Source organism: Amblyomma mixtum, chromosome 2 (assembly GCF_055824585.1).
Source record: "Amblyomma mixtum isolate Tamu chromosome 2, ASM5582458v1, whole genome shotgun sequence".
NCBI classification, from domain to species: Eukaryota; Metazoa; Arthropoda; class Arachnida; order Ixodida; family Ixodidae; genus Amblyomma; species Amblyomma mixtum.
The window spans coordinates 314454246-314479356 of NC_143013.1; the positions used below are offsets into that span (position 1 = coordinate 314454246).

Sequence of the window (25111 nt, forward strand, 5' to 3'; positions counted from 1 at the left end):
ATTTTATTGCGCTGACACATCGGTATACTCGAGGCATCAAAAACAACAAGAAGGATAAGACATGAATCACAGACAATCGCAGCAGGAAACGAGCAGGAAGTCATGGCTGCAGAGCTATCGAAAGGAAACGAAATTCCTTATCCAGAAGTGCCACGGATGGGGTGCTGACACAGCGGTCTTTTAGGCTCGCGATTTTTTTGGCTTCGCGTGATTTGATCACTGCACATGCTCAGCGCGCTCGTGTCATTCCAGTGAGGGGTGCATTTACCATCGCGGCAATGAATTCGATGGCCTGAGATTCGTGTGCTTGCATTGCAGTTGTGTTCTGACAGTCTTTTGTTAAAGGGCAGCTGCAGCACTTTTTTGAGAATTTCGCGATACTCAAGGATTCAGATCTATGTAGGCTGTAGGTAAAGCATGTCAAATGTTTTTGCACTAGCATTTAAAATAGTGACGTAATCGACGATTGAAATTTGCGCTTCTCCTCAATGCATTAGAGGAGTGCAGAAAAACTCAGCGTGACGCCACGGAAGGTATGATTTCAAATTACCGCTGTCGATAGCGACACCCTGCCCTGACGCGTTAGACGATGCAAAACAACTCTCGGTAGGGTTCACCGTTGGTGGCATTGGTTTTTTTTTTCCTTCAAAGCGGGCGCTTGTGCGTTGGAAATGTACCGATACCTTCAATGACGTCATCATGCGCCCCCCTCCACTTGGAGTTGTGCGCTGCGGAGAAGCTCGAAGGGCGTCCGGATTTTAATCGGCGATTACGTCACTATTTCAAGTGCTAGCCCAAAAAGACTTCGCGTACTTTACCTGCAAGTTTCACACATTCGACCCTCTTAAGCTCGCTGATTTCTAAAACCTATGAAGTTTCCCTTTAAGGCATCTGCCGGTTTGTCCTACGTAAGCATGACCACAAGACAAGAGAATTGAGTAGATTACGCATTGAGCACAGGAAACAAACCGATCACGATGATTCGTACTACAGCCAACGTATCTGCGACCCATCTGATTTACACGCTTGCACAGGCTTGACAGACGATCTGGGGCTGAAAATACTACGTGCGAAAATACTTACGTGCGAAATCGTTGAAGCTGCCTACATCTCAGGGCTTAAGGAAGGTTGCGTAAGCACCCCTTCTATCTCACTATCGGAAAAAGAAATCACCTTTCTCTCTGGTTTCATCTGATTTTATCTGGTTTTTAGGGGCACACATCACGTGCTGGATTTTCGTTCTAGCCATGTTAATGGTTGGCGCTCACCCTTCGCATCGCTAACCTTTCCACCGTCTTCTGGTCTCCTCATGCTTTTAGCAAAATTCGCGCCTTCAACCCTGTTTTTTTTAATTTTCCATCTTTTTTGTCATTCGCGCACACTCAACCCTGTTTTTTCCCATTTGCCCTTTTTTTCCGCATGTCATTCATTCTTCATTTCATGGAACTCATTGTATAGTGTGATTCTTGTTATCTTTTGATGCCGTGTACATCGTGTGGGTCCCAGTTCGATCGAGCACCGCCTTGTTTACTCCCCCTGGTGGGCTTTTACCCGGTGTGTGTAGATAAGTGGTGGTTCAGTTTTTGTTCAATTAAAAGTTGGAAGTTCAGCCCTCTGTACTATCCTCTCCTCCTTCCTGTTTTGTGTTCGCGCTGCTGATACATATGAGTTTTTGAAGCTCTCGCGGAGAATGTCATTGTCGACAATGTGGTGGGTCAAACCTCCTAATGAATCTCTACATCTTCAAAACTGGCAAAGCCACTGACTAGACTAACGTGAAATCTATTCATAGCTGGTAGTGTTTTATCTGAGACATGCGGTCGCGGATAATAGTCGTTTGAATAGTCTCGGATGGTTATGTTACGTGCGCCTCGCGCTCCGCCCATCGCTGATGCAAATATGTGGTAATAGATGATGCACAAAATATGTCACTTGAAAATGACAGCAAGTTAATAATTTAAATAAGACGGAAAACGAGCGCATTGGGAAGCGCCCGGGGCGAAAATGAAAAACGAACTGAAGGCAAACAGTTACGCCCCCAATAACCCCGGATGGATTTAAAGGGCATTATTCCCTCAAAATATACTGACAAAAACAAATAGGTATTTCATTTGCGGGGTGTTTTGAATTGATAGGGAAAATTTAATTTTCAACATACAGTACTGGATAAAAAGATATGATCATATCTTTTCGTCTACTACTGTATGTACTCAGATCATGAAAAATTGCCGAATACGACTTTCCACGCAGCAAAAGCTCCAAAGAGAATTCATTCACGACCATTCATGCGATTTCGCAAAAAGATAAGCGCGTCGACCGGGCAACTTGGTAATGCAAAGCATAAAACCACACAAAAAAAGGCCACCATTCAGGCATCCACTCTTTTGCACTGCCTTTTCGCTGGTTTGCAGCCTTAAAAATATAAGACACGAATGATCTCATTACAGGAGACAGGATTTTGTTCACACCGCTGTCCATAGTAACGCGACAAAAAATAATGGGCTTCAAAGCATCATGTGCATTTTCACCCCCAACGTTGCCCGGACAGGAAGTTGCCATGCTAAAGAGGCGAAAATAGATTGAAAAAATTTTGTTCTTGGGAAAATTTTCCGTAATTCGAGTCTTCCATAATTTCAGCACTGAAATGCAGTTGCTATTACTCCTCCTGCCGGTATAATATGCCTGGTTCTATCAGAACAAGACAAGGTCCTTTCGCATACACCATGATTTCGTAACATGTCTTGGCCATTCGACAATCGCTTTAAAAACATGAACTGCACCGTGGATTCACTAAATAGAATCTCTTCATGCCTGCAGCTATTTCACGTCGTTCTTTGTCGGATGATTTCTTGGGCGCGCACACGTCCATCCTGAGGTGATTCTTTCTGGACTTCTGAACCTCTCCCAGATCTTGGCATGCACAGTCTTGCACGATTTAGTTGCTATCGCGTTCGTTTCGGCCAAAACAGATCAATAATTTTTTTCTGGAGTGGTGGTCAGTGTCGCTTCACCTGCAATAAAAATGACAGCACAGGAGAGAGCAAGCTTCGGCTGGCTAAACTCAAGTAACCCCTCCCTGACTTCTTGCGAAAATGAACCACATCAGAACTGTTCAGTCCGAACAGCTTCATTCTAAAGTGTTCATTTCAAAATCGCATTAGGCTGTACTTTTTTAGGCTTTAAAGCGCTTTGCATGTCTTTCCTTTTCTGTCGTCCTTGTCCTTTTGAGCGCTTTCACTGTCAAGATGGAAAACCAACTCGTCCACTCAATTCCATTATTCTGTACACTAGCTCCGGCGCGCATGCACCGAATGCAGCAAATCCTACGGCGGCAGCGCAAGGTGTACAATTGACACAAGCACGGAGCTGCCTGGAACCGGGAGTTTATTGCGCTTTCATAACCGCGCTGGCTGCATGAGGCGTCCGCGATCCCAACAATTTCTCTTGGATAGTGCTATTCTGTGAGAAATATTGTGGTAATAAAGGATGGGAGTGCGGAAGGGGAATCTCGAACAAACCGAAGGTGTCTGATGTTCCCAAACATAATTCGAAGTGGACTCGCTCAACCAGATGGCAACGGAGCAGCGGGAAAACCGATACGGCACGCCGCCGACATCCGATAGCGTAGCGGCCGGATTCTGAACTGCGTGCGCAAGCCGAGCGTGCTTGGGCGTGTCGACGTCTTCTCTGCCGGGCTGCCGCAGTACGCTGAAGGAGGTCCGTAACTACGCCAGTTGGACACGACCAAGGGGCGGCAAACAAGCAGTAGGAGCGCGCCACAACATGGTTCCTCACACGAGGGGCAAGAAGGAAAGCGCCTGCTCCCTCCGTTTTGTACGGCACGCCTCGCAACCGCCACAAATTAGGACCTTTCCGATTTGCGCTCCCTGAGCGTCGCCACAGTGCTCGCTGGACTGTTGTGTGGGCCTGGCACTGTAAAATTAAACATAGAATGCCTGTAAAGGTTATGCTTTATTTTAAAACGCGTCAAAACAAACCACACACTTCGAGTTTCGTGCAAATTGCTGTTACGACACAACTCTTCAGCGAGACCCACTCCAGATTCCTGTCGGATTCCTTTCAAGCGGAATTCCCTGTACTGCAAAGTCAGTCAGCAAAGTTAAGCGCTTTAAAGCAGCAGCTAGTCTTAAATGACCTGTGGTACATGGACTGATATTCTTTAGAGGGTGCTTGGAGTCTCTAAATCTCATTCCATGCCGACGGTTCCCTCACTATACTATGTGCAACTCCTGGCGTAGCACCTAACATTTCGCAAGCTCGCCACCTGAGTACATTCTCGAGTAGCGGTGTGAGCGTTGCTGCGCACATGGATTTGGTCTTCCACATGGCAAATTTGTTTTGTTACAGGATATTTCCTGAACACATATAGAACACCTGCGCAGTGTTTTTTATTTATCTGTGAATACGATGTTTTGTGGATCATGTGCCTTATATGTTTCTCTTCTCTTGATCCTGCATGTGTGATCGTTTACGCATCCTTGATCTTTCTTTTTTTATTTGTATTTTTTCACCAGGAAATTTTCCTCGCACACGTGCTTCTGGGGCTACACATATTTCCTAGAAACAGTTGAAAGAGCTTTTTGCCGCGTTTGCGCTTGATGGTGTGTGTGGCGATGAGGCGCCGCTGCTTCAAACTGAATCTACGTGTAGGATTCTTAACGGATTTGCGCGTCCTAAAGCTTCACTCTTGGCTACTAGCCACCTCGCAATTGAAAGCTCCAAGTCAATGTCGACCGCCTTCGGTTCTCTAACATAGGCTTCAGAATTTCTGCTCGCGGACTCTTTTTCATTTCGCCTACATCGCGATCGGTAACCACAGCCACACTCGAACTCGCGGGCTAGTAGTGTCCATCAGCCGAACACTGTATCCTCTGATCTCACTGAAATTTCTTAAGCCAGTTCATAGACTGTCTGTTGAAATTGTCGTTGCGGTTATCGACTGTTGTGACGCAACAGAGATGCCTCGCTTCTGAGGAAGCGCCAAAATAAAAGGCTATGGAATGTGTCTCCCTAATAGTAACCACAAGCAAGCTTATTGGGTGTTTGATTCATTTGGCCATCAGTACCTAGCTTTATAAAAGATCATCATATGCCAGACCGAGACAGATGGGTAAACCCAAGAGATCGAAATTATGTGCTTAAAAAGAATTCAAAAGAATTCAGTCAGTATGTGCCATGCAGGTATGGCAGTTTCTAAGCAAGTACACTATTCGCGTTCCCATAGGTAGTGTTGATGGAGGCACCATTACTATAAAAAAATAACGCGACAAATCAGACGGGAACAGTTGGAAATGTTAAAGCTTCGCCATAGGCTAGTAACCTGTTCTTGCAAAGTCTCACTCATGCTTGACTTAGCTTCTGTAGCAGAATGCGTCGGCGACTGCGACAGGATCCTGCTGCTCGCGGCGGCCCTGTTACTTACCGGTGCCTTCCGGCGTTGTTATTTTTTTATACGGCTTTCTCTGTACCGGCAGCAGATGGTGCTGAGCTAGGGGCCTTAAAATGCAATCGTCTGCGTCCTACTTTCCGCAACGAGGACAGCGAAATACAACGACTGAGACACACAGGCTTAGAAGATCCACAAGGAACCAAGTGCGACAAACATTTCACGCCCACATGTGATTTGCCAGTGAGGTTTGAATGTGTTCAACTTGGTCCGCTTAAAGCACAACGTAAACAAATACACCGTAGCTTGTTTCCGGAGAGATGCAAGAAAAAAAAAAAAGCAAAGAAAAGATTGTTGCTCGTGCGTGTCATTTTTTTACGCGCGCTCTTCTTGCCATTGATAAAAAAGAACTATTGTTCCTACCATCTTTTATTCCTTCCTGCCCAACATATAACCCCTAGGGATGTCCAACACAAATACCCGCGCAGATAACGTAGCTCTATCTCTGTGTGGGCCTCGCCACATATATGACAAGACTGGTTCTTTGGATCTCTGTTTCCATCCCGCCACAGAAATTTTAACTTCAATTAATTATAAAGAAAAAAAAACTGCCGACGATTACGTTACTTCCTAATGCGAAATCTGAGCGCAGCACATCAGCTGTTTCAGCTCTTCGATAGATTGAGGCAAAGAATTCGAGCAAGACATGTGTGTACAATTACGGACAACTTGTTATTTTTCACACATATTCTTCCTCAAGAAACACTCCGCTAACAGTTCTTGACTGTCATGAAGGAAGCTTTGTGAACGGAGAAATATATGGATATATGCTCGACTTGTTGCATCAATGCGTGGTTCTCAAAGAAGAGGTCTATGCAAGTATTTCGCGAGGTTGTCACAGCCGTAGCAGGCACTCGTGCAGGTCTGAGGAAGAGCCCGGCCACTGCCGAGGAGGATGCCTCCGGCCTTGGTGCAGGACCGCTGCTGGGGCGTCCCCCTGGTGGCCGCATTCTCCGCCTTCCTCGTGTTCCTTGCCTCGTCCAGCTCGGGTGTGCTGTACGTGTTCTTCATGGATGAGTTTGGTGTGAACCACGAAATGGCCGCCTGGCCCCAGTCCACATACGTGGTGGTCTCGTACTCCATAGGTGAGAGGCCGCATCGACTCCTGCCCCTCAAGTTGGATTAGGTTGCGACGAGGTGTCACTTGCGATGATTCTATATCGCCCTACCTTCAGCAGTGGGGAGCAGCAAGGCGTCAGAGGGAGCAATGAATATATGGAGTAACTGCAGGCACTCAGGAAAGCCTCTGACCTGCACTAGGCTAAATTCTACGCATAATTATGGTGATGATGATGATATTGGAGCTGTAGGAGGATGACAAGAAATGCCATTAATTCTCATCGCAGTATTATGGGGGCGTCTTCTTGCGCACTTTGGTAGATCTTAATTCTCTTAAAGGGGCACTGTTGGAGCTCTAGCGCAACTAGCTTTCTATTTTTGCACCTCCGTCGAATGATAAAAAATCAGTACATAAAAAAAAAAACTGCGGGGTTCCTTAGTGTAATTATGGATACATATTGTGCCAGGGCAAGAAATAGGCCCTTTTGAACAATTGCGCGTTTCGTACGAACATGCATTCACTATTGCTTAATATCGTCAGTGCCACTGTCTGTGACGTAGCAGTCTTGGAAGAAAAGACAGTAGAACTTCTTGCTAATTCTGTACACGTGGTCTAACCACCGCATGTATTTTTTGCTTTGTTCCAGGGAAATAAGTTGCCAAAGAACACTTCGAATTTTTAATGGATGCACTAGAATCTCAGTTCGGCACCCGGAATGCCTGCAGGCTTGCACGATGATCAGAATAGTGAGTGAGGTGAAACAAAATATGCGATAACAGAAAGAACATTTAGGGATACAGGGATACTGCGCACCCTGCTTTTACACTGCCGGCACGTCAGTAAGGCTATTTTCAGCTCACAAACCTGCAAAAATGCAGACAGAGGTTCAGCCGCTCGAGACTTTTTAGCCCGGGAGAGTGAAAGCGCCAAAACTGAATTAAACAAAGAAATCAGCTTCGAGCCAGGATTGAGGGTTTGAGGTCAAAATGATGTTGGGTTCGCTATTGGTTGACTCCGGCATTCTAAGGATAAAGAGTATACTCTCACCAAAAACAGAGCTTATATAAGTCAGCAAAGGCAAAAACAAATCCCCCCCCCCCCCCCCCCCCCCCTGGCCGATTTCGCAAGTAAACTGCGTGCGTCGACATCGAATTTTAGGCGTGGCAACCAGGGGCTATTCTTTGCTAAGTACTTCAAAGCGGCAAAACGTTTTATTTATTTATTTATTTATTTATTTATTTATTTATTTATTTATTTATTTATTTGCTGCAGGACAAACGTTAACGTTGCCAGGAAGAGCCAGAGAGTCAATTTTTACTAAGAGTAACAATTGGACGGAGTTGTCACCTGTGGCCCTTAAAGTCCGCCCCGTGGTCTATTCAGGCTTGGTGCAAAGCGTCCTCCACCAGAGGCTGCCCCTCTACCACATCACCCTGTTCGGTGTGGCCCTCACGGGCGCCGGTCTGGTGGCGTCCGCCTTTGCGCCGGACATCCTGTGGATGGCAGTGCTGTACGGTGGTGTGTACGGTGGGTATGCTTTATCAGCTTGCGCCTAATCACCTGCAGTCTGTTACGAAGCGCTGGCGCATATGTTTGTCCATTAAAGGTAAGCGTCAAGGTGCCATGAGATTTAGCTCTCCCGGTAAGAAAAAAAAAAGGCAATCATGCAACAGAAGGGCAGGTTGTGGTCTCAGTAACCCAACTATGCCGCATTAAGCAAAAAATAAAAAATAAAAAATTAAAGAAACATTACTTGCCCTAGCACAGGTGCATGAGCCAGTGCACTTCAAGTTTCAAAATTTAACAATGACTGAAAGCTCCTTTTTTGCTTATGAAATTATCAGGATTAATGGAATTAAAATGCAGGAGGAATTTTTGGCTTCTTGGTACATATTGATCCAATGTAGCCCGCTTGAGGCGGACGCACGCATACTCTACAATGAACTCTGTAAAATTATAAAGCTCTTCGTAGTGCTCATCCATGGATTTGAAAAATTTACTGTGTTTTTGTTTAATGCACGCAGTGAAGTAGTGTTCGGCAACGACAGATATCCTGTAAAGCACAGAAACGGGGAGTATACGTAGCTCGCCCTCAACCATATTACTTAGGGCGTTGGGGGCCCGTCAGGCTTTTTCCTACACGCATGGTCATTAGAGGCTACACTATGTCGAAGAAACCGCGCACGTCCTGCTAATTACCGGTTCAAAATTCGTTATACCTCAGTCTATCTAAAGCCTCCGCCACGACTGCATCAAATGGCGCGTTTATTGTGGAACTAAGAGTACAGGAAAGTACACTGCGCTCAAGATAAGGATTATCTTTGTAGGGTGTGCTACTTTCTTTTTTTTTCTTGACTGCAGCATTGTCTGTTTATTCTTTGGGCCTGACAAGGTTTCGGACAGCTGCTATTTCTCCGCTTCTACTCTTGAATATGCGTCTGTAAGACGTGGTCCGTTAGAAAATTTGGCTGGCAACTCTGGACAGGTAGTTCCGTCCAACACCAACGTAGTATTCTTAATCGAGCAGTGTGGAAGTAAAGATGCGTTTGAGGCTGTCGAGAAGTTTTGTGTAGTTGTAGTCGGTAGCGTTGTAAGTCTTGGAAGAGAAAGAGGTCATTTTTTGGCAGCTTTATCGCAATGTGAGCAGCTAAAAAAAAAAAAACAAAAAAACATGCGATTCGTGTTCGCTACAGTAATCATGGGGTGTGAGGGGGCGAACTGAAGTTGAGGCCCATAGTCGCCGAAATGAGCAGTCGGGATGTCATGCCGCTACAGATTTCACACCTTCGAGTGATACGAGGCCTCCTGTTGTGTTTTGCTGTCGCTGTCGTAAGCGTGGCTTTCAAGGATTAAAATATTTTCGTTGATTGTCGATAGGGGGTTCTCAACCACCTTTCGTAAAAGCTTCCGTTTGCTTCGTCTCTGCCACTTTTTTCTCCTCTCGGCACTGCTAGAGAGGGGAAAGTGAAAGCAGGAAGGGAGAAAGAAGCGCCGTAATAGAGGGCTCCGGATTAATTTCGAATACCTGATGTTCCTTAACGTGAGCTGACATCGCACAGCATACAGGTGTCTTATACGTTTCGCCTCCATCAAAACGCGGCCGCCGCGGCCGTGATTGGGACCCTATACCTCTGAGCGAGGTAGAGGTGCACACCAAAAGTCAGAAAGTTACTACGCCTCTCGATTCCTCGTAACCAATTTTTTGCCGCAAGGTTTTTTCGGGAGCGTCGTGCACGTCTCATTATCTCTCACTTGAGGAAAACAGTGGTTCAGTTATGGTGAAAGGGGTAGAAAATAAACAAAGACAACCTTCTTGAAGAAACTTGACTTCCTGGGCCAATTCGTGGGAACTCAGCACGTAAAAAAGCCAGCGCGAAACGCGCACAATTTAGGATACCTGCATAGGTTCTTGTGTGGTTCTCTTTATTGGCACACTTCCTACTGCTTTTCTTAGTTGACTCCGTTTATTTCACTCGTCCTTGCAGTTATTTTGCTTGCTTTTTCCCGGCTCAAGCTTCTGTTTCTGCAATCATACACAATTAATTAACGCGCGCACCACACGTTGCCCTTTACCCAGGATCCGGAGCCGGAATCTCAATGATCAGCCTGTCGCTCTACATCCTGCTCTACTTCGACAAGTACCGCGGCACAGGCACTGCATTCAAGTACGTCGGATGGGCCGCGTCAGGAGTCGTGGGTCCCACCTTGCTCGCCTTCATGGCCGAAACCTACGGCTCCCAGGGTTGCCTGCTTCTCGTGGGTGCGATGGTGATGCATGCGATACCCCTGGCCATGCTACTGGGCGACCCGCGTCCTGTGTCAGTTCCGGCTTGCTGCCTCAAAGCATCGTTGAATGACGGCGTGCAGCAGCAAAGCCCAAATGGGCCGCACCATCAAACAAATGGCGAGCTGCCCCCTTCGAAGTCTCTGCTTATGAGTGGTCTGACGAACCAGTGCTACGCGACAAAAGATGAGTCGAAGAAGGAGTCTTCGGCGAAAGAGGATGCGACTGCACAGCGCAACACTAAACAACAGGAGGGGATCGGGGCCGTGACAAAACGTTCTGAGTCTAAATACTGCGAACCGAATCACTGCGACAGCGCGGCAGCGCCCAAGCCACGCGATGCTTACCATCGGGACGCCAAGATGATGATGGTCGATGCTCCTAGCCTGCTCTCTCACTACGCGGCGCTCTTCCGGTCGCCGCTGTTTTACATGCTGCTGCTGCCCTTCATCACGACTGATTTGACGACAGCGATGCTGGACACGACCATCGTGGAGTACGGAATCGACAAGGGTGCAGCCACGCTGAAGGGCTCCAAGCAGCTGCAGACGTTCTCGGCGTTGGGCCAGCTGGTCGGCCGCATCGTGGTACCCTTCGTCTCGGACAAGATCGAGCACAGTCGCTGCCCGTTCACGGCCGCCAGCTTCGCAGTGGTCTCGGCCTGTCTCTTCCTCCTTTCCCGATTTCAAGACTACGCGTCAGTCGCAGTTCTGACGGCTGCGGTCGGCGTGTGCGAAGGATACCTCATGTGCATCAAGGGTGTACTCATCGGAGACTACCTGGGCGCTGAGGCCCTGGCCGCAGTCTGTGGAATCATGGGAGTGGCCATGGCTCCCATCCTCCTCAGCTCGCCTGCAGTCATAGGTAATCCGGCGAGACTTACTCTGAACTCAGTCTGGCGGAGGATGGAATCGTCCGCGAACAGTCGAGTATAGCCCCTGTGGGGTTTATCGCTGGCTAGATGCAGGGCACTAACGGTGTCCTGGTGCACCGCAGAGCTCTTTAGTTCTCTATTTTTAACAAAATTATCGCAAGAATCATCAACTAGATATACAACCTCTGGACATAGTACACAATTATTAAGAAATTGTATAATATCGAGCAGCAGAAAGTAGTTTCTTTATGAAATAGTTTGTGCGCGTGCGCGGGGAGGGGAGGCATTGTTAATATGTATCTGCAGCGCTCAGTGCGCGATAAACGCCATTGGAACACGGGATTCGGATACCTTCCGCGCGCTTATAGATTTCTCGCCTGCTCCAGCTTGGGCGCCATGTGGCAACGACCAGCGTAACGAGAACTCATAGGCTAGGAAGTTTCAAAATAGGCGCTGATCTTGCACACACCTTTATTTCCACGCCTTCTTCAAATACTGCAAGAGAAATGCTGGGAGTAACGATGGTGCATAAAATGACAATAATCACGGGAATAATCAATGGAAACAGTGCATGCGTATCGAGTGCGTAGAAAGTTATTGTAGCGTAAAGCTACACTACGTGGGTCAGAGCCGAGTTTCGCGTGAGTGTGCGGCGCCCGTTATGCGCATGCGCGAGAGCCACGTGAGAGCCGCGTGATGTCACGAGAGGCGCAGGCATGGACGCAGGTGCGTCGCCTCCTCGCCACAGCCGGCGCGCGCTCCTCGCCGCCGCCGCCGGCGTGCGCTCCTCTGCCACATGTGACCTTTAGCCGGAGCCGTGTTTACGACAGTTGCGCCGCGCGCTACTGCGCATGCGCGACGACGGTGTGCCGCGAGTATATAATGCGCTCGTCTGAGAAAAGACGGTCGCGCTCGACGTGCAAGCTAAGGAGAGTCGAGCCGCTGTAAAACGGCGCAGAAGACTGGGAAATTTAAATTCTTCCGATCCCGAGGTTGTCGCCTGGCAGTTGGCCGTCGAGCAGCGGAAGAGCGGTCGAGCCAAGGCGAAACGTGCGGCCGAAACACCGGAGCGCTTTACGCTACGTATATCCAGGCATAGCAGAGCTAAGCCACTGCCAATTTTTTCGTCTTAATAACTTAGTTGAGGAAATGACGTTAGGTGCCGTAGACATCCGCTTGTAGTACTTCTGCAGAAAAATTCTCATAAATGTATCGCTCCAAGCTGCCTGTGTATATTGTGCTGGCGTGGACGTTTTGAATGACTTTCAACTCGCGCTGTACTATTGTTCACCACACGTTCATTCAAAACTTCTACGCCATTGTTCTGGGTGCACAGAGAACTGAGTTGGAAAGGTTTCATTATTAAACAACGCAAAAGAGAACGGATCGTCAAATGACTCATGGTTTCTTGAAATTTGATTCTCTTCATGTGCGTACTGCTCCTTCTGGAATGAAAATTCTTGTGAAAACTGTTTTCACAAGTCTTTTGAGGCACTTCATAGTGCTATGGAGAGCGCGGAAAGCGCACCTGCAAGTTACATAAGCAAGTTATGCACAAGTATCTGCACACTAAATGTGTACGGAACAGGAAGCCTGCACAAGAACGAAAAAAGAAAAGGCAATGCTGGCGGTGTGTACTCCAAAAGATTACCCACCACATACATGCGTTTATAACTCTCGACGGTGAACTACTCCGGTTGAAGTTCAAAACAAAGACGTCATTTAAACTACGTTGTATGTGAGCAGAACCGAAAACTGGGCGAGATGGCGAACATTTAGCTTATTTGAACAGTGCGAAGAAACGAGTGTTAAGCAAGAAACACGTCATCGCTTCGTTTGTGCACGCGTTTCTTGTTTGCCAGTCGTTTCTTCGCGCTGTTCGGATATGCTGTACGTTGTACGCGGACCAAAACGTGGGCTATTTCTCATCTCATGGGAACTTGCCTCCCGGCTCCTGAGGATATTGGCGCTTGGAGACTCGGCGCGAAGCTGATCGTGCCGTATCCATTGAGAAGTTCAGCGCAGTTTCCATCGCTAATCGTGACATTTTTGCAATGTATGAGCCAACTCGTTCCAGTGGCATTGCGCTTTTTTATTGAACTGAATAAATTTGAACTGAACTGAATGGAATTTAATCTCACCAGAACAGTTGGAAATATTTTGAAAGGAAATGGAAGGATTTTGATTAATGTTGGCTGGTGGTCGTGTCACGCTTCTGGTTTGGGAAGCTGTACAGTGTTAGGGTGCCTGCCATTTCCGCTGTATGTATTGCCGTGAGAAAAAGTAATAGACCCTTGCCAGCGCGTGCCGAACCATGCTATAGTGTACTAGAATATGGGGTAGTGTGTTCAGGGAGGACTCGCGGCTGTCGCTGTTCATGTCGAAAGCCACGAGATGGCGCCACCAGAGCATGGGCTGTCACTGCATGCACTCCTCCCGATACGCGGCGGTGCGTTCTGTACATCGCACAGAGTATTTTTGGTCCTTTCAAAAGCCAACACTTCAATAACGTGTCCTGTAAATGTTTGTCATTGTACATGCACGACAAATAAAATTAAATGCGATAGGACAAGTCCCACACGGAAGAAAAAAAAAAGAGCAGTAACTAGCAGACGACCGCAAAACAGCCAAAATTGCGGAAAAGCAGCTCCAAATTCTTTTCCAGTAGCTGCATTGTGTACAGGCGCACAGGACTTACAGCGGGTACTGCTGCCGAAGAAAGTTTGAACACAAGGGTAATGAACAAACTATTGTGCATACTGCTGCGAGCAGGAAACGCGACCTCGAAATCGTGACCAATTCATGATCAGACGGCCGCGGTGGCATACTTATGAATATCGTCTGATTTTCGCATGCAGTTTTTCCTTTTCGCCCTGCCTCTCGCGACTGTTTGATGCCCTTGACAAAAAAATGACAAGTAGCTCGGGTTATTGGGAAGCAACATCGGCTCGGCGTCCGGCGTCAACTCTGGTCTCCCGCGTGGTATGCGGACTCCTCCGTTTATAACGTGAACGTAATCTCTGAGAATGCACGATGGCTCGAAGTGCAGTTTTCATACCGAGTAGGTTTCATCCAGGGTCTTGTCTTTCTGGTGCAAATTCCGCTCCCAGATCTTCCTGCGCGCTTCATCTTTTGGAACAGCGAAAAGCGAGGCTGCTCACCCTTAGTGCAATAGTAGCCTGTTGTGCACACAGGTGTAAAGCAGTGCCGTTGCCGCCGACGATTCGGCATTTCTTCACTGTCGGACGGCCAGCGGCAATTATAGCACGAGAAAGTAATCACATGAAAAACTTTCTGTGAGCCGCGTACCACGCAACCGCGTCAATGCACGCGTACGCGTCACTGACTAGCAGACGACAACGAAAAGTGCGCCTTTTCCCGACAGCCCATGATACAGCAGCGCCGCCGCACTTTCGACGCGCGCCGCGACACGCCAATGCATGGTGAGCGGCGGCGCCTGAACACACTACCCCATATTCTAGTACACTATAACCATGCCGTACTGCATGCAGGCCCCATCTGACGAAGAATTCCTCGTGTCCAGATCGGCTCACCCGGAATTCTTCAATTGGGAAAAAAATTCGCTGTGGCTTAGCTTGGTTAAGCCCGGCAATTGCGAAAGCAATATCCGTACCTACGCCATGGTTCAGCTGGTAGAGTAGATGGTGGTGGTGCATGTGGTTAGACTTGTGGTGATGCATCGGTTATACAATCCAATCCAATGCAATTTAAATCAAATCCAATCCATTCCAATCCAATCCATTCCAATGTAATCTAATCTAATGTAATCTAATCTAATCTAATCCAATCCAGTCCAGTCCAGACCAATCCAATCCAATCTAATCCAATCTAATGCAATCAAGGTCAAATGAAGGTCAATGGTGGTCACCACCGCGGCACGGCAAAGGCGTGAAAGTGCAAGTAGTATTGCTTTCGCAATAAAATCTGCTGGCCGCCAGAGAACTCCTGGTGTGGCCGCCTCGGCCACAGGAATTCTCTGTCAGGTGGAGCCAGTCCAACTCAAACCACCCTTACTGCTTGCCCGCCTCCATCATTATACCTGGCTCCGTCATCACTCGCATTAAACGTGAGCGGAGGGGTTTGTTGCAGGACCTTGTCATCGACATTTCCCGTCCTATCTCTTCTAGACCTGTCCTCCTATCTAATCCGGACCTGCCCCGACACGGCCGGCCTCCGCGGCCGCTACCCTTCTGCCCTCCTTATTCGGATATACGAAGACTGGACCGCCCCAGTGGCGACGCCAAGGGCAACCTCAGTGCCCTGCTGGACTTCGCTTCGGAATCCGGCGTCCTAACTCTCACCTACACCTCCCACGCCCCGCTTAGTCCTCAGGTCATTCTTGTCAATGAAAACTGATGATTGAATGAATCAATTATTCGTCAGGTGGCGCCTGCATGCAATAATACATGGTTCGGCACGCACTAGCAGGGGCCGCTTAATTTTGCTCACGACAGTGCGTATAGTACACATTTTCAGGAGCCGTAGCCCTGATTAATTTTGGCCTTAATTGACACCTTCTTAACGCGTTCGAATTAGAGTATGTGCAAGCGGGAACGACGGCCACCGTCTGCCAGTAGCCAGTGGAGGGGCTACGAACGAACTTAGTATGCTACCTCGGATATAAGGAATCTTGGTATGACATATCGGATATAACGAACTTGAGTGTGTATACCTCGGAGGTAACGAGCTTTCGTGTTTGCCTCGGATATAACGAACCTACGTGTGCCACTTTGGACATCACAGACTTTCATATCTGTACTTTGGATGTAAAGAACTTAGTGTGTTGACCTCGGATAAAGCGAATTTAAGTGTACCGCCTCGAATATACCTAACTTGAGCGTATCACCCTCGGATATAACGAACGTTTGGCCGCTAACGCATTGAAACGATCCGCCGAGGATCACCCGAGTTTTTTATGACCAACTGTATATATGCCGCCTCTTCCTTTTTCCCTTTCTCATTTCAATTCGTTGCCTGAAAGTAATGATGATAAGCTCTTCCTTCTCCACCCAACTGTAAATGAACATAAATTGCAATTGACAAAGTCAGGCGACATTAACACGAGAGGTCTCTAATGTATGCACGCCTGCACTTTTCGACCATCTTCCATTTCCTCTCGGCAGGCTTCTTCCGGGACAAGCAGGGCTCCTACGACCAGTTCTACTGGATGCTGGCCGCTGTCAACCTCCTCGCGGCCTCCCTGGTCTGCTTGGTCGTGGTAGGCGACAAACTCCGCAGGAAAGCGTGGGACGTTGAAAAGGAGAACTGCAAACCGGGAAGAGGGGTGGTCGGAGTCGCCTACGGGACTGAAAGGCGCTCTTCGAAGAATTTTATGTCACCCTGATGACGGGTACTGCCACAACGTTCTTTAACCGGAGGCCTTCCGTCCGGTTGCGCGGGCAAGATAGAGACTCTGAAAGTGATCGTGAGACGTATCGGCCGTGACGCTGTGAAAACCTCGTGAAAACGTGAGGAGCGACAGTGACCAAGAGGAAGAGCTAAAATTTAAGGTGTTCTTGTAATTTTTGCGCCTATTGTTGCTCAACGAATGGCGTGATACATTGTCTCCTGATGAATCCTGATCCTCATCTGAGCTACCCTGAGTGTCCCATTGAGAAAACAAAAGCTGACAACGATACAGAATGCTGATTATATTGCAACATGAGCAGAGTTTGTCAAAAATTTTTTATCAATGTTATTGGTCAATTCGCTCTCGCCCTACCATAAGCTTGCCGTCCCGGTTAGCTGAGTTGGTAGAGCGACTGCTCCGGCGAAACGGTGGTCTCGGGTTCGAACCCCGGACCATTTAATTGCGAAGTTTCCGAGAAAGCTGAATAGCTTTCCTTTGTAGCCGTATGGCCGCGCTTGGGTGGATGGCAATAACTAATTACTCCCTTATTAATGATGAGCAGAAATGGCGGGAATAGAATTATTTCACGTTTTTATTCTACACATTGGAGATAAATCACCTTCTAAGCGCATCGTTGATTTAGGCATTCTTAACAGGCCAAAACAACACTTTGGTTCATGAGCCGTGCTGTACAAGAGGGTCCCTGATCAATTTTAACTGCCTTCGTCTGCATCTTGTTTTCGCATCCTTGGAAAGTGGGCTGTAGATACAGGAGAAGAGTCATTTGCGGCGATTACACACCATGACCTTTAATAATCCAGTAAAGCTTTATGCTACTGAGCCAGAATCCTTTTCACCCGAATGCAAATTTTGCAGGCAAAAAGCAGACAGATTTGTACCATATGGTAGGTGCCCGCCAGGCTATTAGTGCCTTATACAGTATAGAACAGCCGACGTGGGGAGGTTGGGAGGCAGCCCTGTCCAGCTCGGTCCTCGAGGAAGATCAAACCCTCGTTGAAAGAGCCAGGGCGGCGGTCTAACCCGACAGAATCGGTCGGTTGGTTTATGGGGTTTAACGTCCAAAAGCGACTAAGGCTATGAGAGACGCCGTAGTGGAGGGCTCCGGAAATTTCGACCACCTGGGGTTCTTTAACGTGCACTGACATCGCACAGTACACCCACCAGAATCCCGGACTAAGCATTTGACCAACATTCTCCTAATTCCTCTTCTCTTTTACCTGTTAATAAGACGTTTCATAGTGCCCGTCATTCGTATTGTAATTCTATCAAGATTCAACCGCCACGGCCGATGTCGAAGGAGCGAAGCCATGCTTAGCGGCTGAACGCCTCCCACAGTAAGCCTGAAGAACACATCACGAGATAGCTGGTTTTCCATCACACGAAAACAGCGCAAACTACACAAAGGACGCAGAAAGGGGAGACGAGACACAGGCGCTGTGTCACAGACACAGATACAGACACAGCGCCTGTGTCTGGTCTCCCCTTTCTGCGTCCTTTGAGTAGTTTGCGCTGTTTTCGTGTCGCAGTAAGCCACCAAGCCACGTGTGGCCGTGGCTGGATTATGGCTCATCTATCCACATTATCCTCACCAAACAGCCGTGACTATAGGCAGCACAGACCTATAGCGCAGGCGCAGGCCAGTGGAGCATCGCTTAACCGCTGCACCACAGCGCCACGAGTGGTATCAGGACTCCCAACGATCTCCCTTCCTCCCTCCCCTTTCTATCTCTCCATTCGTCCCCCTTCCCACGTGTAGGGTAGCATAATGGGCGTCGTCTAGTTAACTTTCTTGCGTTTCCATTCAACATTCTCTCTCTCCCAACGATCTATTAATGTAAAGTAGAGAATGACAAATTCCGCATAAATGGGTATTAACCCTAAGCTATCGCGTCATACCCTTAAGCCGGAGCTTAAGTCCGGTCCACCGGTTTTGGAAGCCTTGACCTTGAAAGCTGAGCCTAAAACTAAAACTGGCGTGCTAGCGCACCCACTAATTTGCATTTGACCTAACCGAGCTAAATAGTCAGCCCTATTCTTGACCCGCCTATCCACACCACCTAGCCCCACTTCCTATCCTCAGAAACGCAACCCAACCACCTCTGCCCTTGAGAAAAATTCTGTCACTTGTGTGAAGCCTAGGCTTTGAGTAAAAAGTAAAATCATAGTAATCAAGTCAAATCCAAACGCTATCGCAGCTTTCTCGCACCAGGTTTCACGATCGTATTGCCAGTTCTTTTTAAAGACTCGGAACACAAGGCAGGGGGACATCTTGAAAATATACGTGATTTTTTCACGCTCCATCAGCTGGCCGAATAAAATGCAGCAGTAGAAACTATCGTGTTGCAACAAAAAAAAAAGGAGACATTCTACTAAAGAAAGTTAAATAAGCACGCTAGCGCCCAAAAGCTACTGGCTCTATCTGAGGTATCGACATTGTTGCATGCCCTGACTTCTATGTTTAAACTGCTTAGAGCGTGAGGTCATATCCTGCGTGTTCTCGTCGCGTACTTCTTAATGAGGCTCTTCAGGGGGTAGCAGTTAGAAGATACAGAAAGACGTACAGTGAAAGATGTGGTCTTTTTAAAATGACACAGTACTTCATTATCGTTCGATGCACAGCATGACGCGACAGAATCTACATAGACTGTCATACTGGCTTTCATGCTGGGTTGTTTTGCGCAACACTTACTGGGAAGTAGCACAGCATATGCAGCATCTACAGTACAAAAGCTGACTTAGATGCAAAACAAGAAGATCTGAACAAATATCGCTTCTGGTACGGAAAAATATACCTCATAACAAAACTGCATTAAGAAAATTTAGAATGTCTGAAGATGATCTAAGTAAACCTGCCAAATTTTACCCCAGAGTAATCATCAGTGACAAATTTGTTCGTACCGTTAGAACGCTGGTAAGACGGCAGCCATGCTGATTAGTTTAGCTCGGCACCCATTAAAACTTCGAATGAAACGTAAAAAGCAATGCGATGGGGCCAATTTCATGAACAAAGCTTACTCATAAAGGAAGTAGTGTGTAAGACGAGTGCATGCGTTATTTCGTTTGGAACGAGGACTAAGCAAGATGTGGATCAGCAGCTAGGTGAGAAATGTATCGCTAATAATTTAGACGTTTGAGAAATCGTGCAACTCAATAAAACTGCTGGCAGTCCCGAAAGCCCGGAAGGACAATTCTGTCGGCGTGTTTGTGTACATAAGGCTACGACGATGTACAGAGGCGTGTCTTTCGTTTTGTACTCTTAGTTTAAAGCTCGAAACTTCATCGGTGTTTAATGACTGGTAACTTCCAATTCACAACAAACTAACGGTTCTAACTGACGTCCGAAGAAGACGTTAATACTGCCAGGCACACAACTCGAAGTCATCCTGGGTTGTCATCGCAGGGATGACGACGACGCCGATGACACACATGGCCTCTATGAAACTTCACGCAGAGAGCTTGCGGTAAAGTATAGAAAAAAAGAAAAAGACGAGGATGACTCCGATACATGAGAGCAATAGACGCGATGCTAGATTCTGTTGTTAAGGTCCCTCCTGCCAGATTTTTCGTTTACGGCGGTGAACTTGGAGTACCTTCGACATCCTGCCGGAGCGGTCTTCCTCACACTGCCTAGCCTCATCGCTAACCGTTGCGTTAGGGCGCGTCCGTTGATTCGCTGGACGCTTGCTTCGAAGTATCAGTGCAGTCCGGCTGCTCCACCTCATCGCGCGAACTGGGCGCCTCCGTGGCGCTCGAGAGAGGCGCGCCGCTCGCGTAGCCCGAGTACATGGTGAAGAAGTCGGAGTAGCCCGGCGCGTACGTGGTGGGCCGCTCCTGGTAGGACACCGACACGGTCGGAACGTACGGCGCCTGGAAGGGCACTGGCGCAGCGGGGCACCAAGGCGGGCTGTGCCTGCGCCCCTGGTGCGCCGCACGAGCCGAGGGACCGGCTGCGGAGGGTGAGGCGCCTGGCGGCGAGCGGCCAGGGCTGCCGAACGGCGAAGGTGTTCCGCTATGCGTAGGCGTGAACGGAGCCGACGGGTGCCCGGACTGTTCGTCGGCGCTCGAGAAGTAGTCGGCGGCGTTTTTCGTCAGGCTGACCGGAAACCAGCCGTTGTCGTTGATCTCGGGCGGAACGAAGGGCAGCTCGGTCGGTAGTTTCTTCGAGGACTGAGCGTGTGACGATCGTTCGGACGGCAAGATTGTGCCCACCTTGGCCGATTGCTGTGCTTTGTAGCGGGGCTCAGACTTCTCTGCCGGCAGCTTATTAACGTGATCTCGAGAGGTCCCGCAGTCTTTCAGGAAATTCTGTAGTGGTAGGGCCCTCTCTCGAGTCGGGAGAGGTTCTGACGGCATTGTCGTAGGCAGAGTGCCTTGAGGTACGAGACGCGCTTGGCTGTCTGTAATATAGGAACCTGCGGCAGGCTTGGGTGTCACAGTAGGCTTAGCTTGCTGGCTGTTCGGCACTATGCTGGAAACACTGCCTGCGTTCCATGGCACGGCGAAGGATGGCGGCGCAGACGCTACCGGTAACTTGGGAGCGCCCTGCAGCAGCCATATATGCATAGGCTGTGTTGACCTTGGCCATAAGAACATTGAAATTATGCGAACACTCTTCTGTGTGCATTCCTCCTCTTCCGTTACAACACACTAAGCGAACGCGAAACAATGGCAGCAATCGGTCATGTTTGGTGCTGGACACAATCCTACACGGCAAGCAATGAGCGTAGTTCAGAAGCATGGGCTATTTTTTGTTACCCACATTTTTCACTTTCACAACGAAGTGTTAGGCATATAATTCGATGGCAGGACAAATACCAGGCATTTTTCTGGCCCTCGGCCAACTTAGTGCGACATGAGACGGCATTTTCTCCAATTCGTATTATGTGGATGCCGTTGAGCCATTTTATAAAAAGGCTAGGTTAACCAGTTCACGACCTAATACTACGTCGCAGGTAGTCCTGAAGAGCAAGATGCAGAACGGTTCTGTGACCACACCGTTAAGGGCCTTTACGACACGAACGCTAAGACTGCACATTAAGTGACTGAGAACTCAACCCTTGAAAACTCATTCCATTTAGCGCTGTTGAAGTAGCCCTGTCGTAATTATATTCACGCTTTTTTGACACAATAAGCAAGCTGGTTCTTGTGTACGACGAGCTGGTGATTGGAGTAATTTCTTCGTGTCAGTGACCAGGCCGCTCGGCCACTGATTTCGGGGACCCGGATCAGGGCTACTCCTGTTGTTTTGTGTTCGTGCTTGTCTGTTCGCGCTGCTTATATTTGTCATGCATTCTGACCAACAAGCCCCAATTAAGAGTCTAGTTTTTCTTAACCGGCTTCAAACCCGGCCGCGGTGGTCAGTTTCGATGGAGGAAAATTGGAAAATTGCTTTTGGGGAAAGGAAATGGCGCAATATGTGTCTCACATATCTCGGTGGCCACCTGAACTGCCCGTAAGGTGAGGGATAAAAAAATTGGCTGTGGTTTAGCTCTGGTTAAACCTGGTAGGTAGAGAGAGACGCCGAATTCGGCACTTCGTCTTCGACCGTTGCGGATTCACTGTCGGAAGCTAAGCGAGCTCGTCTAGTCTTCATTACGACGCTTATCGAGTCGGTTGGTTGGTTGGTTTATGGGGTTTAACGTCCCAAAGCGACTAAGGCTATGAGAGACGCCGTAGTGGAGGGATCCGGAAATTTGGACCACCTGGGGTTCTTTAACGTGCACTAACATCGCACAGTACACGGGCCTCCAGAATTTCTCCTCCAAAGAAATTCTAGCCGCCACGGCCGGGATCGAACCCGCGTCTTTCGGGACAGCAGCCGAGCACCGTAACCGCTGAGCCACCGCGGCGGCTTTATCGAGACGTTTGAAGCATTGGGCTACTGGAACGTTACCGATATCCTGGAAGACAGCCGAGGTTCGGTTCATTCCGAAGCCGAACAAACCCCTTAAACTGGATAATCTAAGGCCGATATTGCTGACCTCGTGTTTTGGGAAACTCATAGAGAGGGTCATCAACACGAGACTGAGTAGATACTTAGAAGATAACAACCTCCTACCTAACACTCAATTCGGCTTTCACCCTCACCTATCAACACAGGACGCCCTATTGTATTTGTACAATTTGAGACACCTCCCAAGTCACAGACGAGGGCCATCCTGGCACTAGATTTGAAAGGAGCGTTCGATAACGTTCTACATAAAAATATCCTGCAAAGCCTCGCCGATACCAACTGTGGCGCAAGAACCTACAACTATATCAAAAACTTCTTATCAGCCAGGCAAGCCACTATAAACTTCGGTGGAATAAAATCAGATCCCATCACTCTAGGCCCGAGGGTAACTCCGCAAGGGGCGGTACTGTCACCCCTCTTGTTCAACTTGGCTATGAAAGATCTACCAGGCCTTCTTTCCGAAATTCCCGGCATCAAACACACATTGTATGCGGATGATATCACTGTCTGGTGCAACTCGGGGAGTGACGCCGAGATCGAGGAGCGTCTTCAAGCAGCAGCGGACACGGTGGCCCGGTACGCCAGAGAGAGAGGCCTCCAGTGTGCGCCGGAAAAGTCCGAGTTGCTAATTCTGAAGAACCCGAGGACACCCCTAGCGCAGAACATCTCGGTGTATATAGAGAGACACCCAGTACAGAAACCCACGGAGATCAAGATCCTAGGGCAGTATATCCCGCAGGGGCGACAGAACACCACCACAATGAAGAAGCTTACAACATCCACCGAGCAAATCCTCCGGATGATACATCGTATCCGAAATAAACACCATGGCATGAAGGAAAGGGACACCATCCGCTTAGTGCAAGCTTTCGTGATCTCGCGGATAATGTACGGGACGGCATTCCTTAACCTCTCCAGGTCGGAAATTGAAAAGTTGGAGACACTCATCAGGAAAGCCTACAAGACGGCACTGGGGCTACCGAACTCCACGCCAACGGCCAAGCTCATGGCTCTAGGAGTACATAACACCCTCAAAGAGATGTGGGAACCACAATGGCTCTCACAACTCAATAGGCTCGCACTTACAACACCCGGCAGAGAACTAGTTGGTTTCCCTCTTGATCTCGGCTTAGGGAAATTTAGTTAATGATGATTGTTATAGGATTCTTGACGTCTTGCAGATTCGTTTTGCTCAATCACATTGCAAGAGGACACTTTAGGAGAGGTTAACTTTTATAACAATTAAAAGCACAACGGAGGATACAAGCAAGGAGAAAACATATTTACAATTGACTGGCTCGCAGTTCTAGGTGACGAAACCAGCCCTCGGTCCTGCCGAAGCAGCTGGTTTTAAAACCAATGTCCCCGCCCTCGGTGGGAGAATAACCAATCAAGTACTATACAAACATCCACCCAATAACTTATTGGGGAAAGGAAAATACCACAAATCAGCAGTTGGGGAAAGAATAACACAACCAATGAATGATTGGGGAAAGAAGGTAACTCATCGCGACACTGTACACATATGCACACTTTCCACCATCACGATTTCGGATAATTATGCTTTCCCGCTGCGAGCTTCGCGAACACTCGCTTTCCCAACGTCCGGTTGCCGCCAAGTTCGAGGAACGCCATTTCAACTCATCCGTTTCTCGTCGGCGCTCCTCATGCCTGCAGCTAGCGTGACAATATGTCAAAGCATGCCGCTGCAGACATGGTACAAAGAAACACGCACTGTGGCGCGGGTCAGCCTCGCCGTACACACGTGCACACAGGATGCCGCCTAACGACTGAGTCCATGAGGGGAGTTTGACGTCTCCTGTAATCCCCCGCCATTCGGCGCCCCCTCTTCTCCCGCCGGGTTGACTGACCCCTTCCTGTGTGGTTGTGCGGAGGGCCCAAGAAAAAGGGACTTAATGGGCATTCCCATAAAGCGACCGGATGCAGCAAAACATACAGCACCGCGAACTTCACTCCTCCCAACCAAGAATGTCACACGGACACTAGTTGTCAGTGGGACATTAAAGTTCAGCCACGGTGTCCAACAACAAAAGTACACACGCACGCACGCACACGTACGCACGCACGCACACGTACGTCGGCTGTCCGGTCAGCCCACCAACACGCACACATGCGCCGGCTGTTCGGTCAGTACACCAGCACGCACACATGCGCGCACACAGCGGATATTTCAACCCGCACACACAAGGCTGAAGACCAATCTGCACATTCCAGAATTCACCATGTCAGATCGTTGCCCTAAACTGGCAGAAATTACTTCTAGCCGCCTACATCTCGGAACAAAACTTTCTTTTGGGCTTTGTCCAGAAGACTGGTCCAAAATTCCGAATTATCCGGGACAACGCCGGTTCCAAAGGCTGCCGCCACCGTCGGAGCAATAGAGCTCACCTGCTCCCCGCGGGCTACGAAGATTGCTGCTGCCCTCGCGTCTGCATTCTCCACTTCTTTCAATTTTACAGTTCGCTCAGGCCTCTCATCGGCTACTTCGCATGCAGTTTTGCAACGAGATTCAAGTAGCCCTAGCTCTTCGTACAACTGCCCGCCGACGTACGCTTCAAAG

At 48.5% G+C, this 25111-nt stretch overlaps 2 protein-coding genes across 10 annotated transcripts in view; one reads left to right on the top strand and one right to left on the bottom strand.

Moving 5' to 3' along the window:
- Nucleotides 1-25111, bottom strand: part of LOC149365031 (uncharacterized) — a 119976-nt gene that overhangs the window by 47746 nt on the left and 47119 nt on the right. The window lies entirely within an intron of this gene.
- LOC149365032 (monocarboxylate transporter 9-like) lies at nucleotides 6322-16550 on the top strand. Its single transcript, XM_089570236.1, has 4 exons — nucleotides 6322-6552; nucleotides 7911-8054; nucleotides 10105-11175; nucleotides 16330-16550. The coding sequence occupies exons 1-4, from the start codon at nucleotides 6363-6365 to the stop codon at nucleotides 16548-16550; spliced, it is 1626 nt and encodes a 541-aa protein (XP_089426362.1). The 5' UTR covers nucleotides 6322-6362.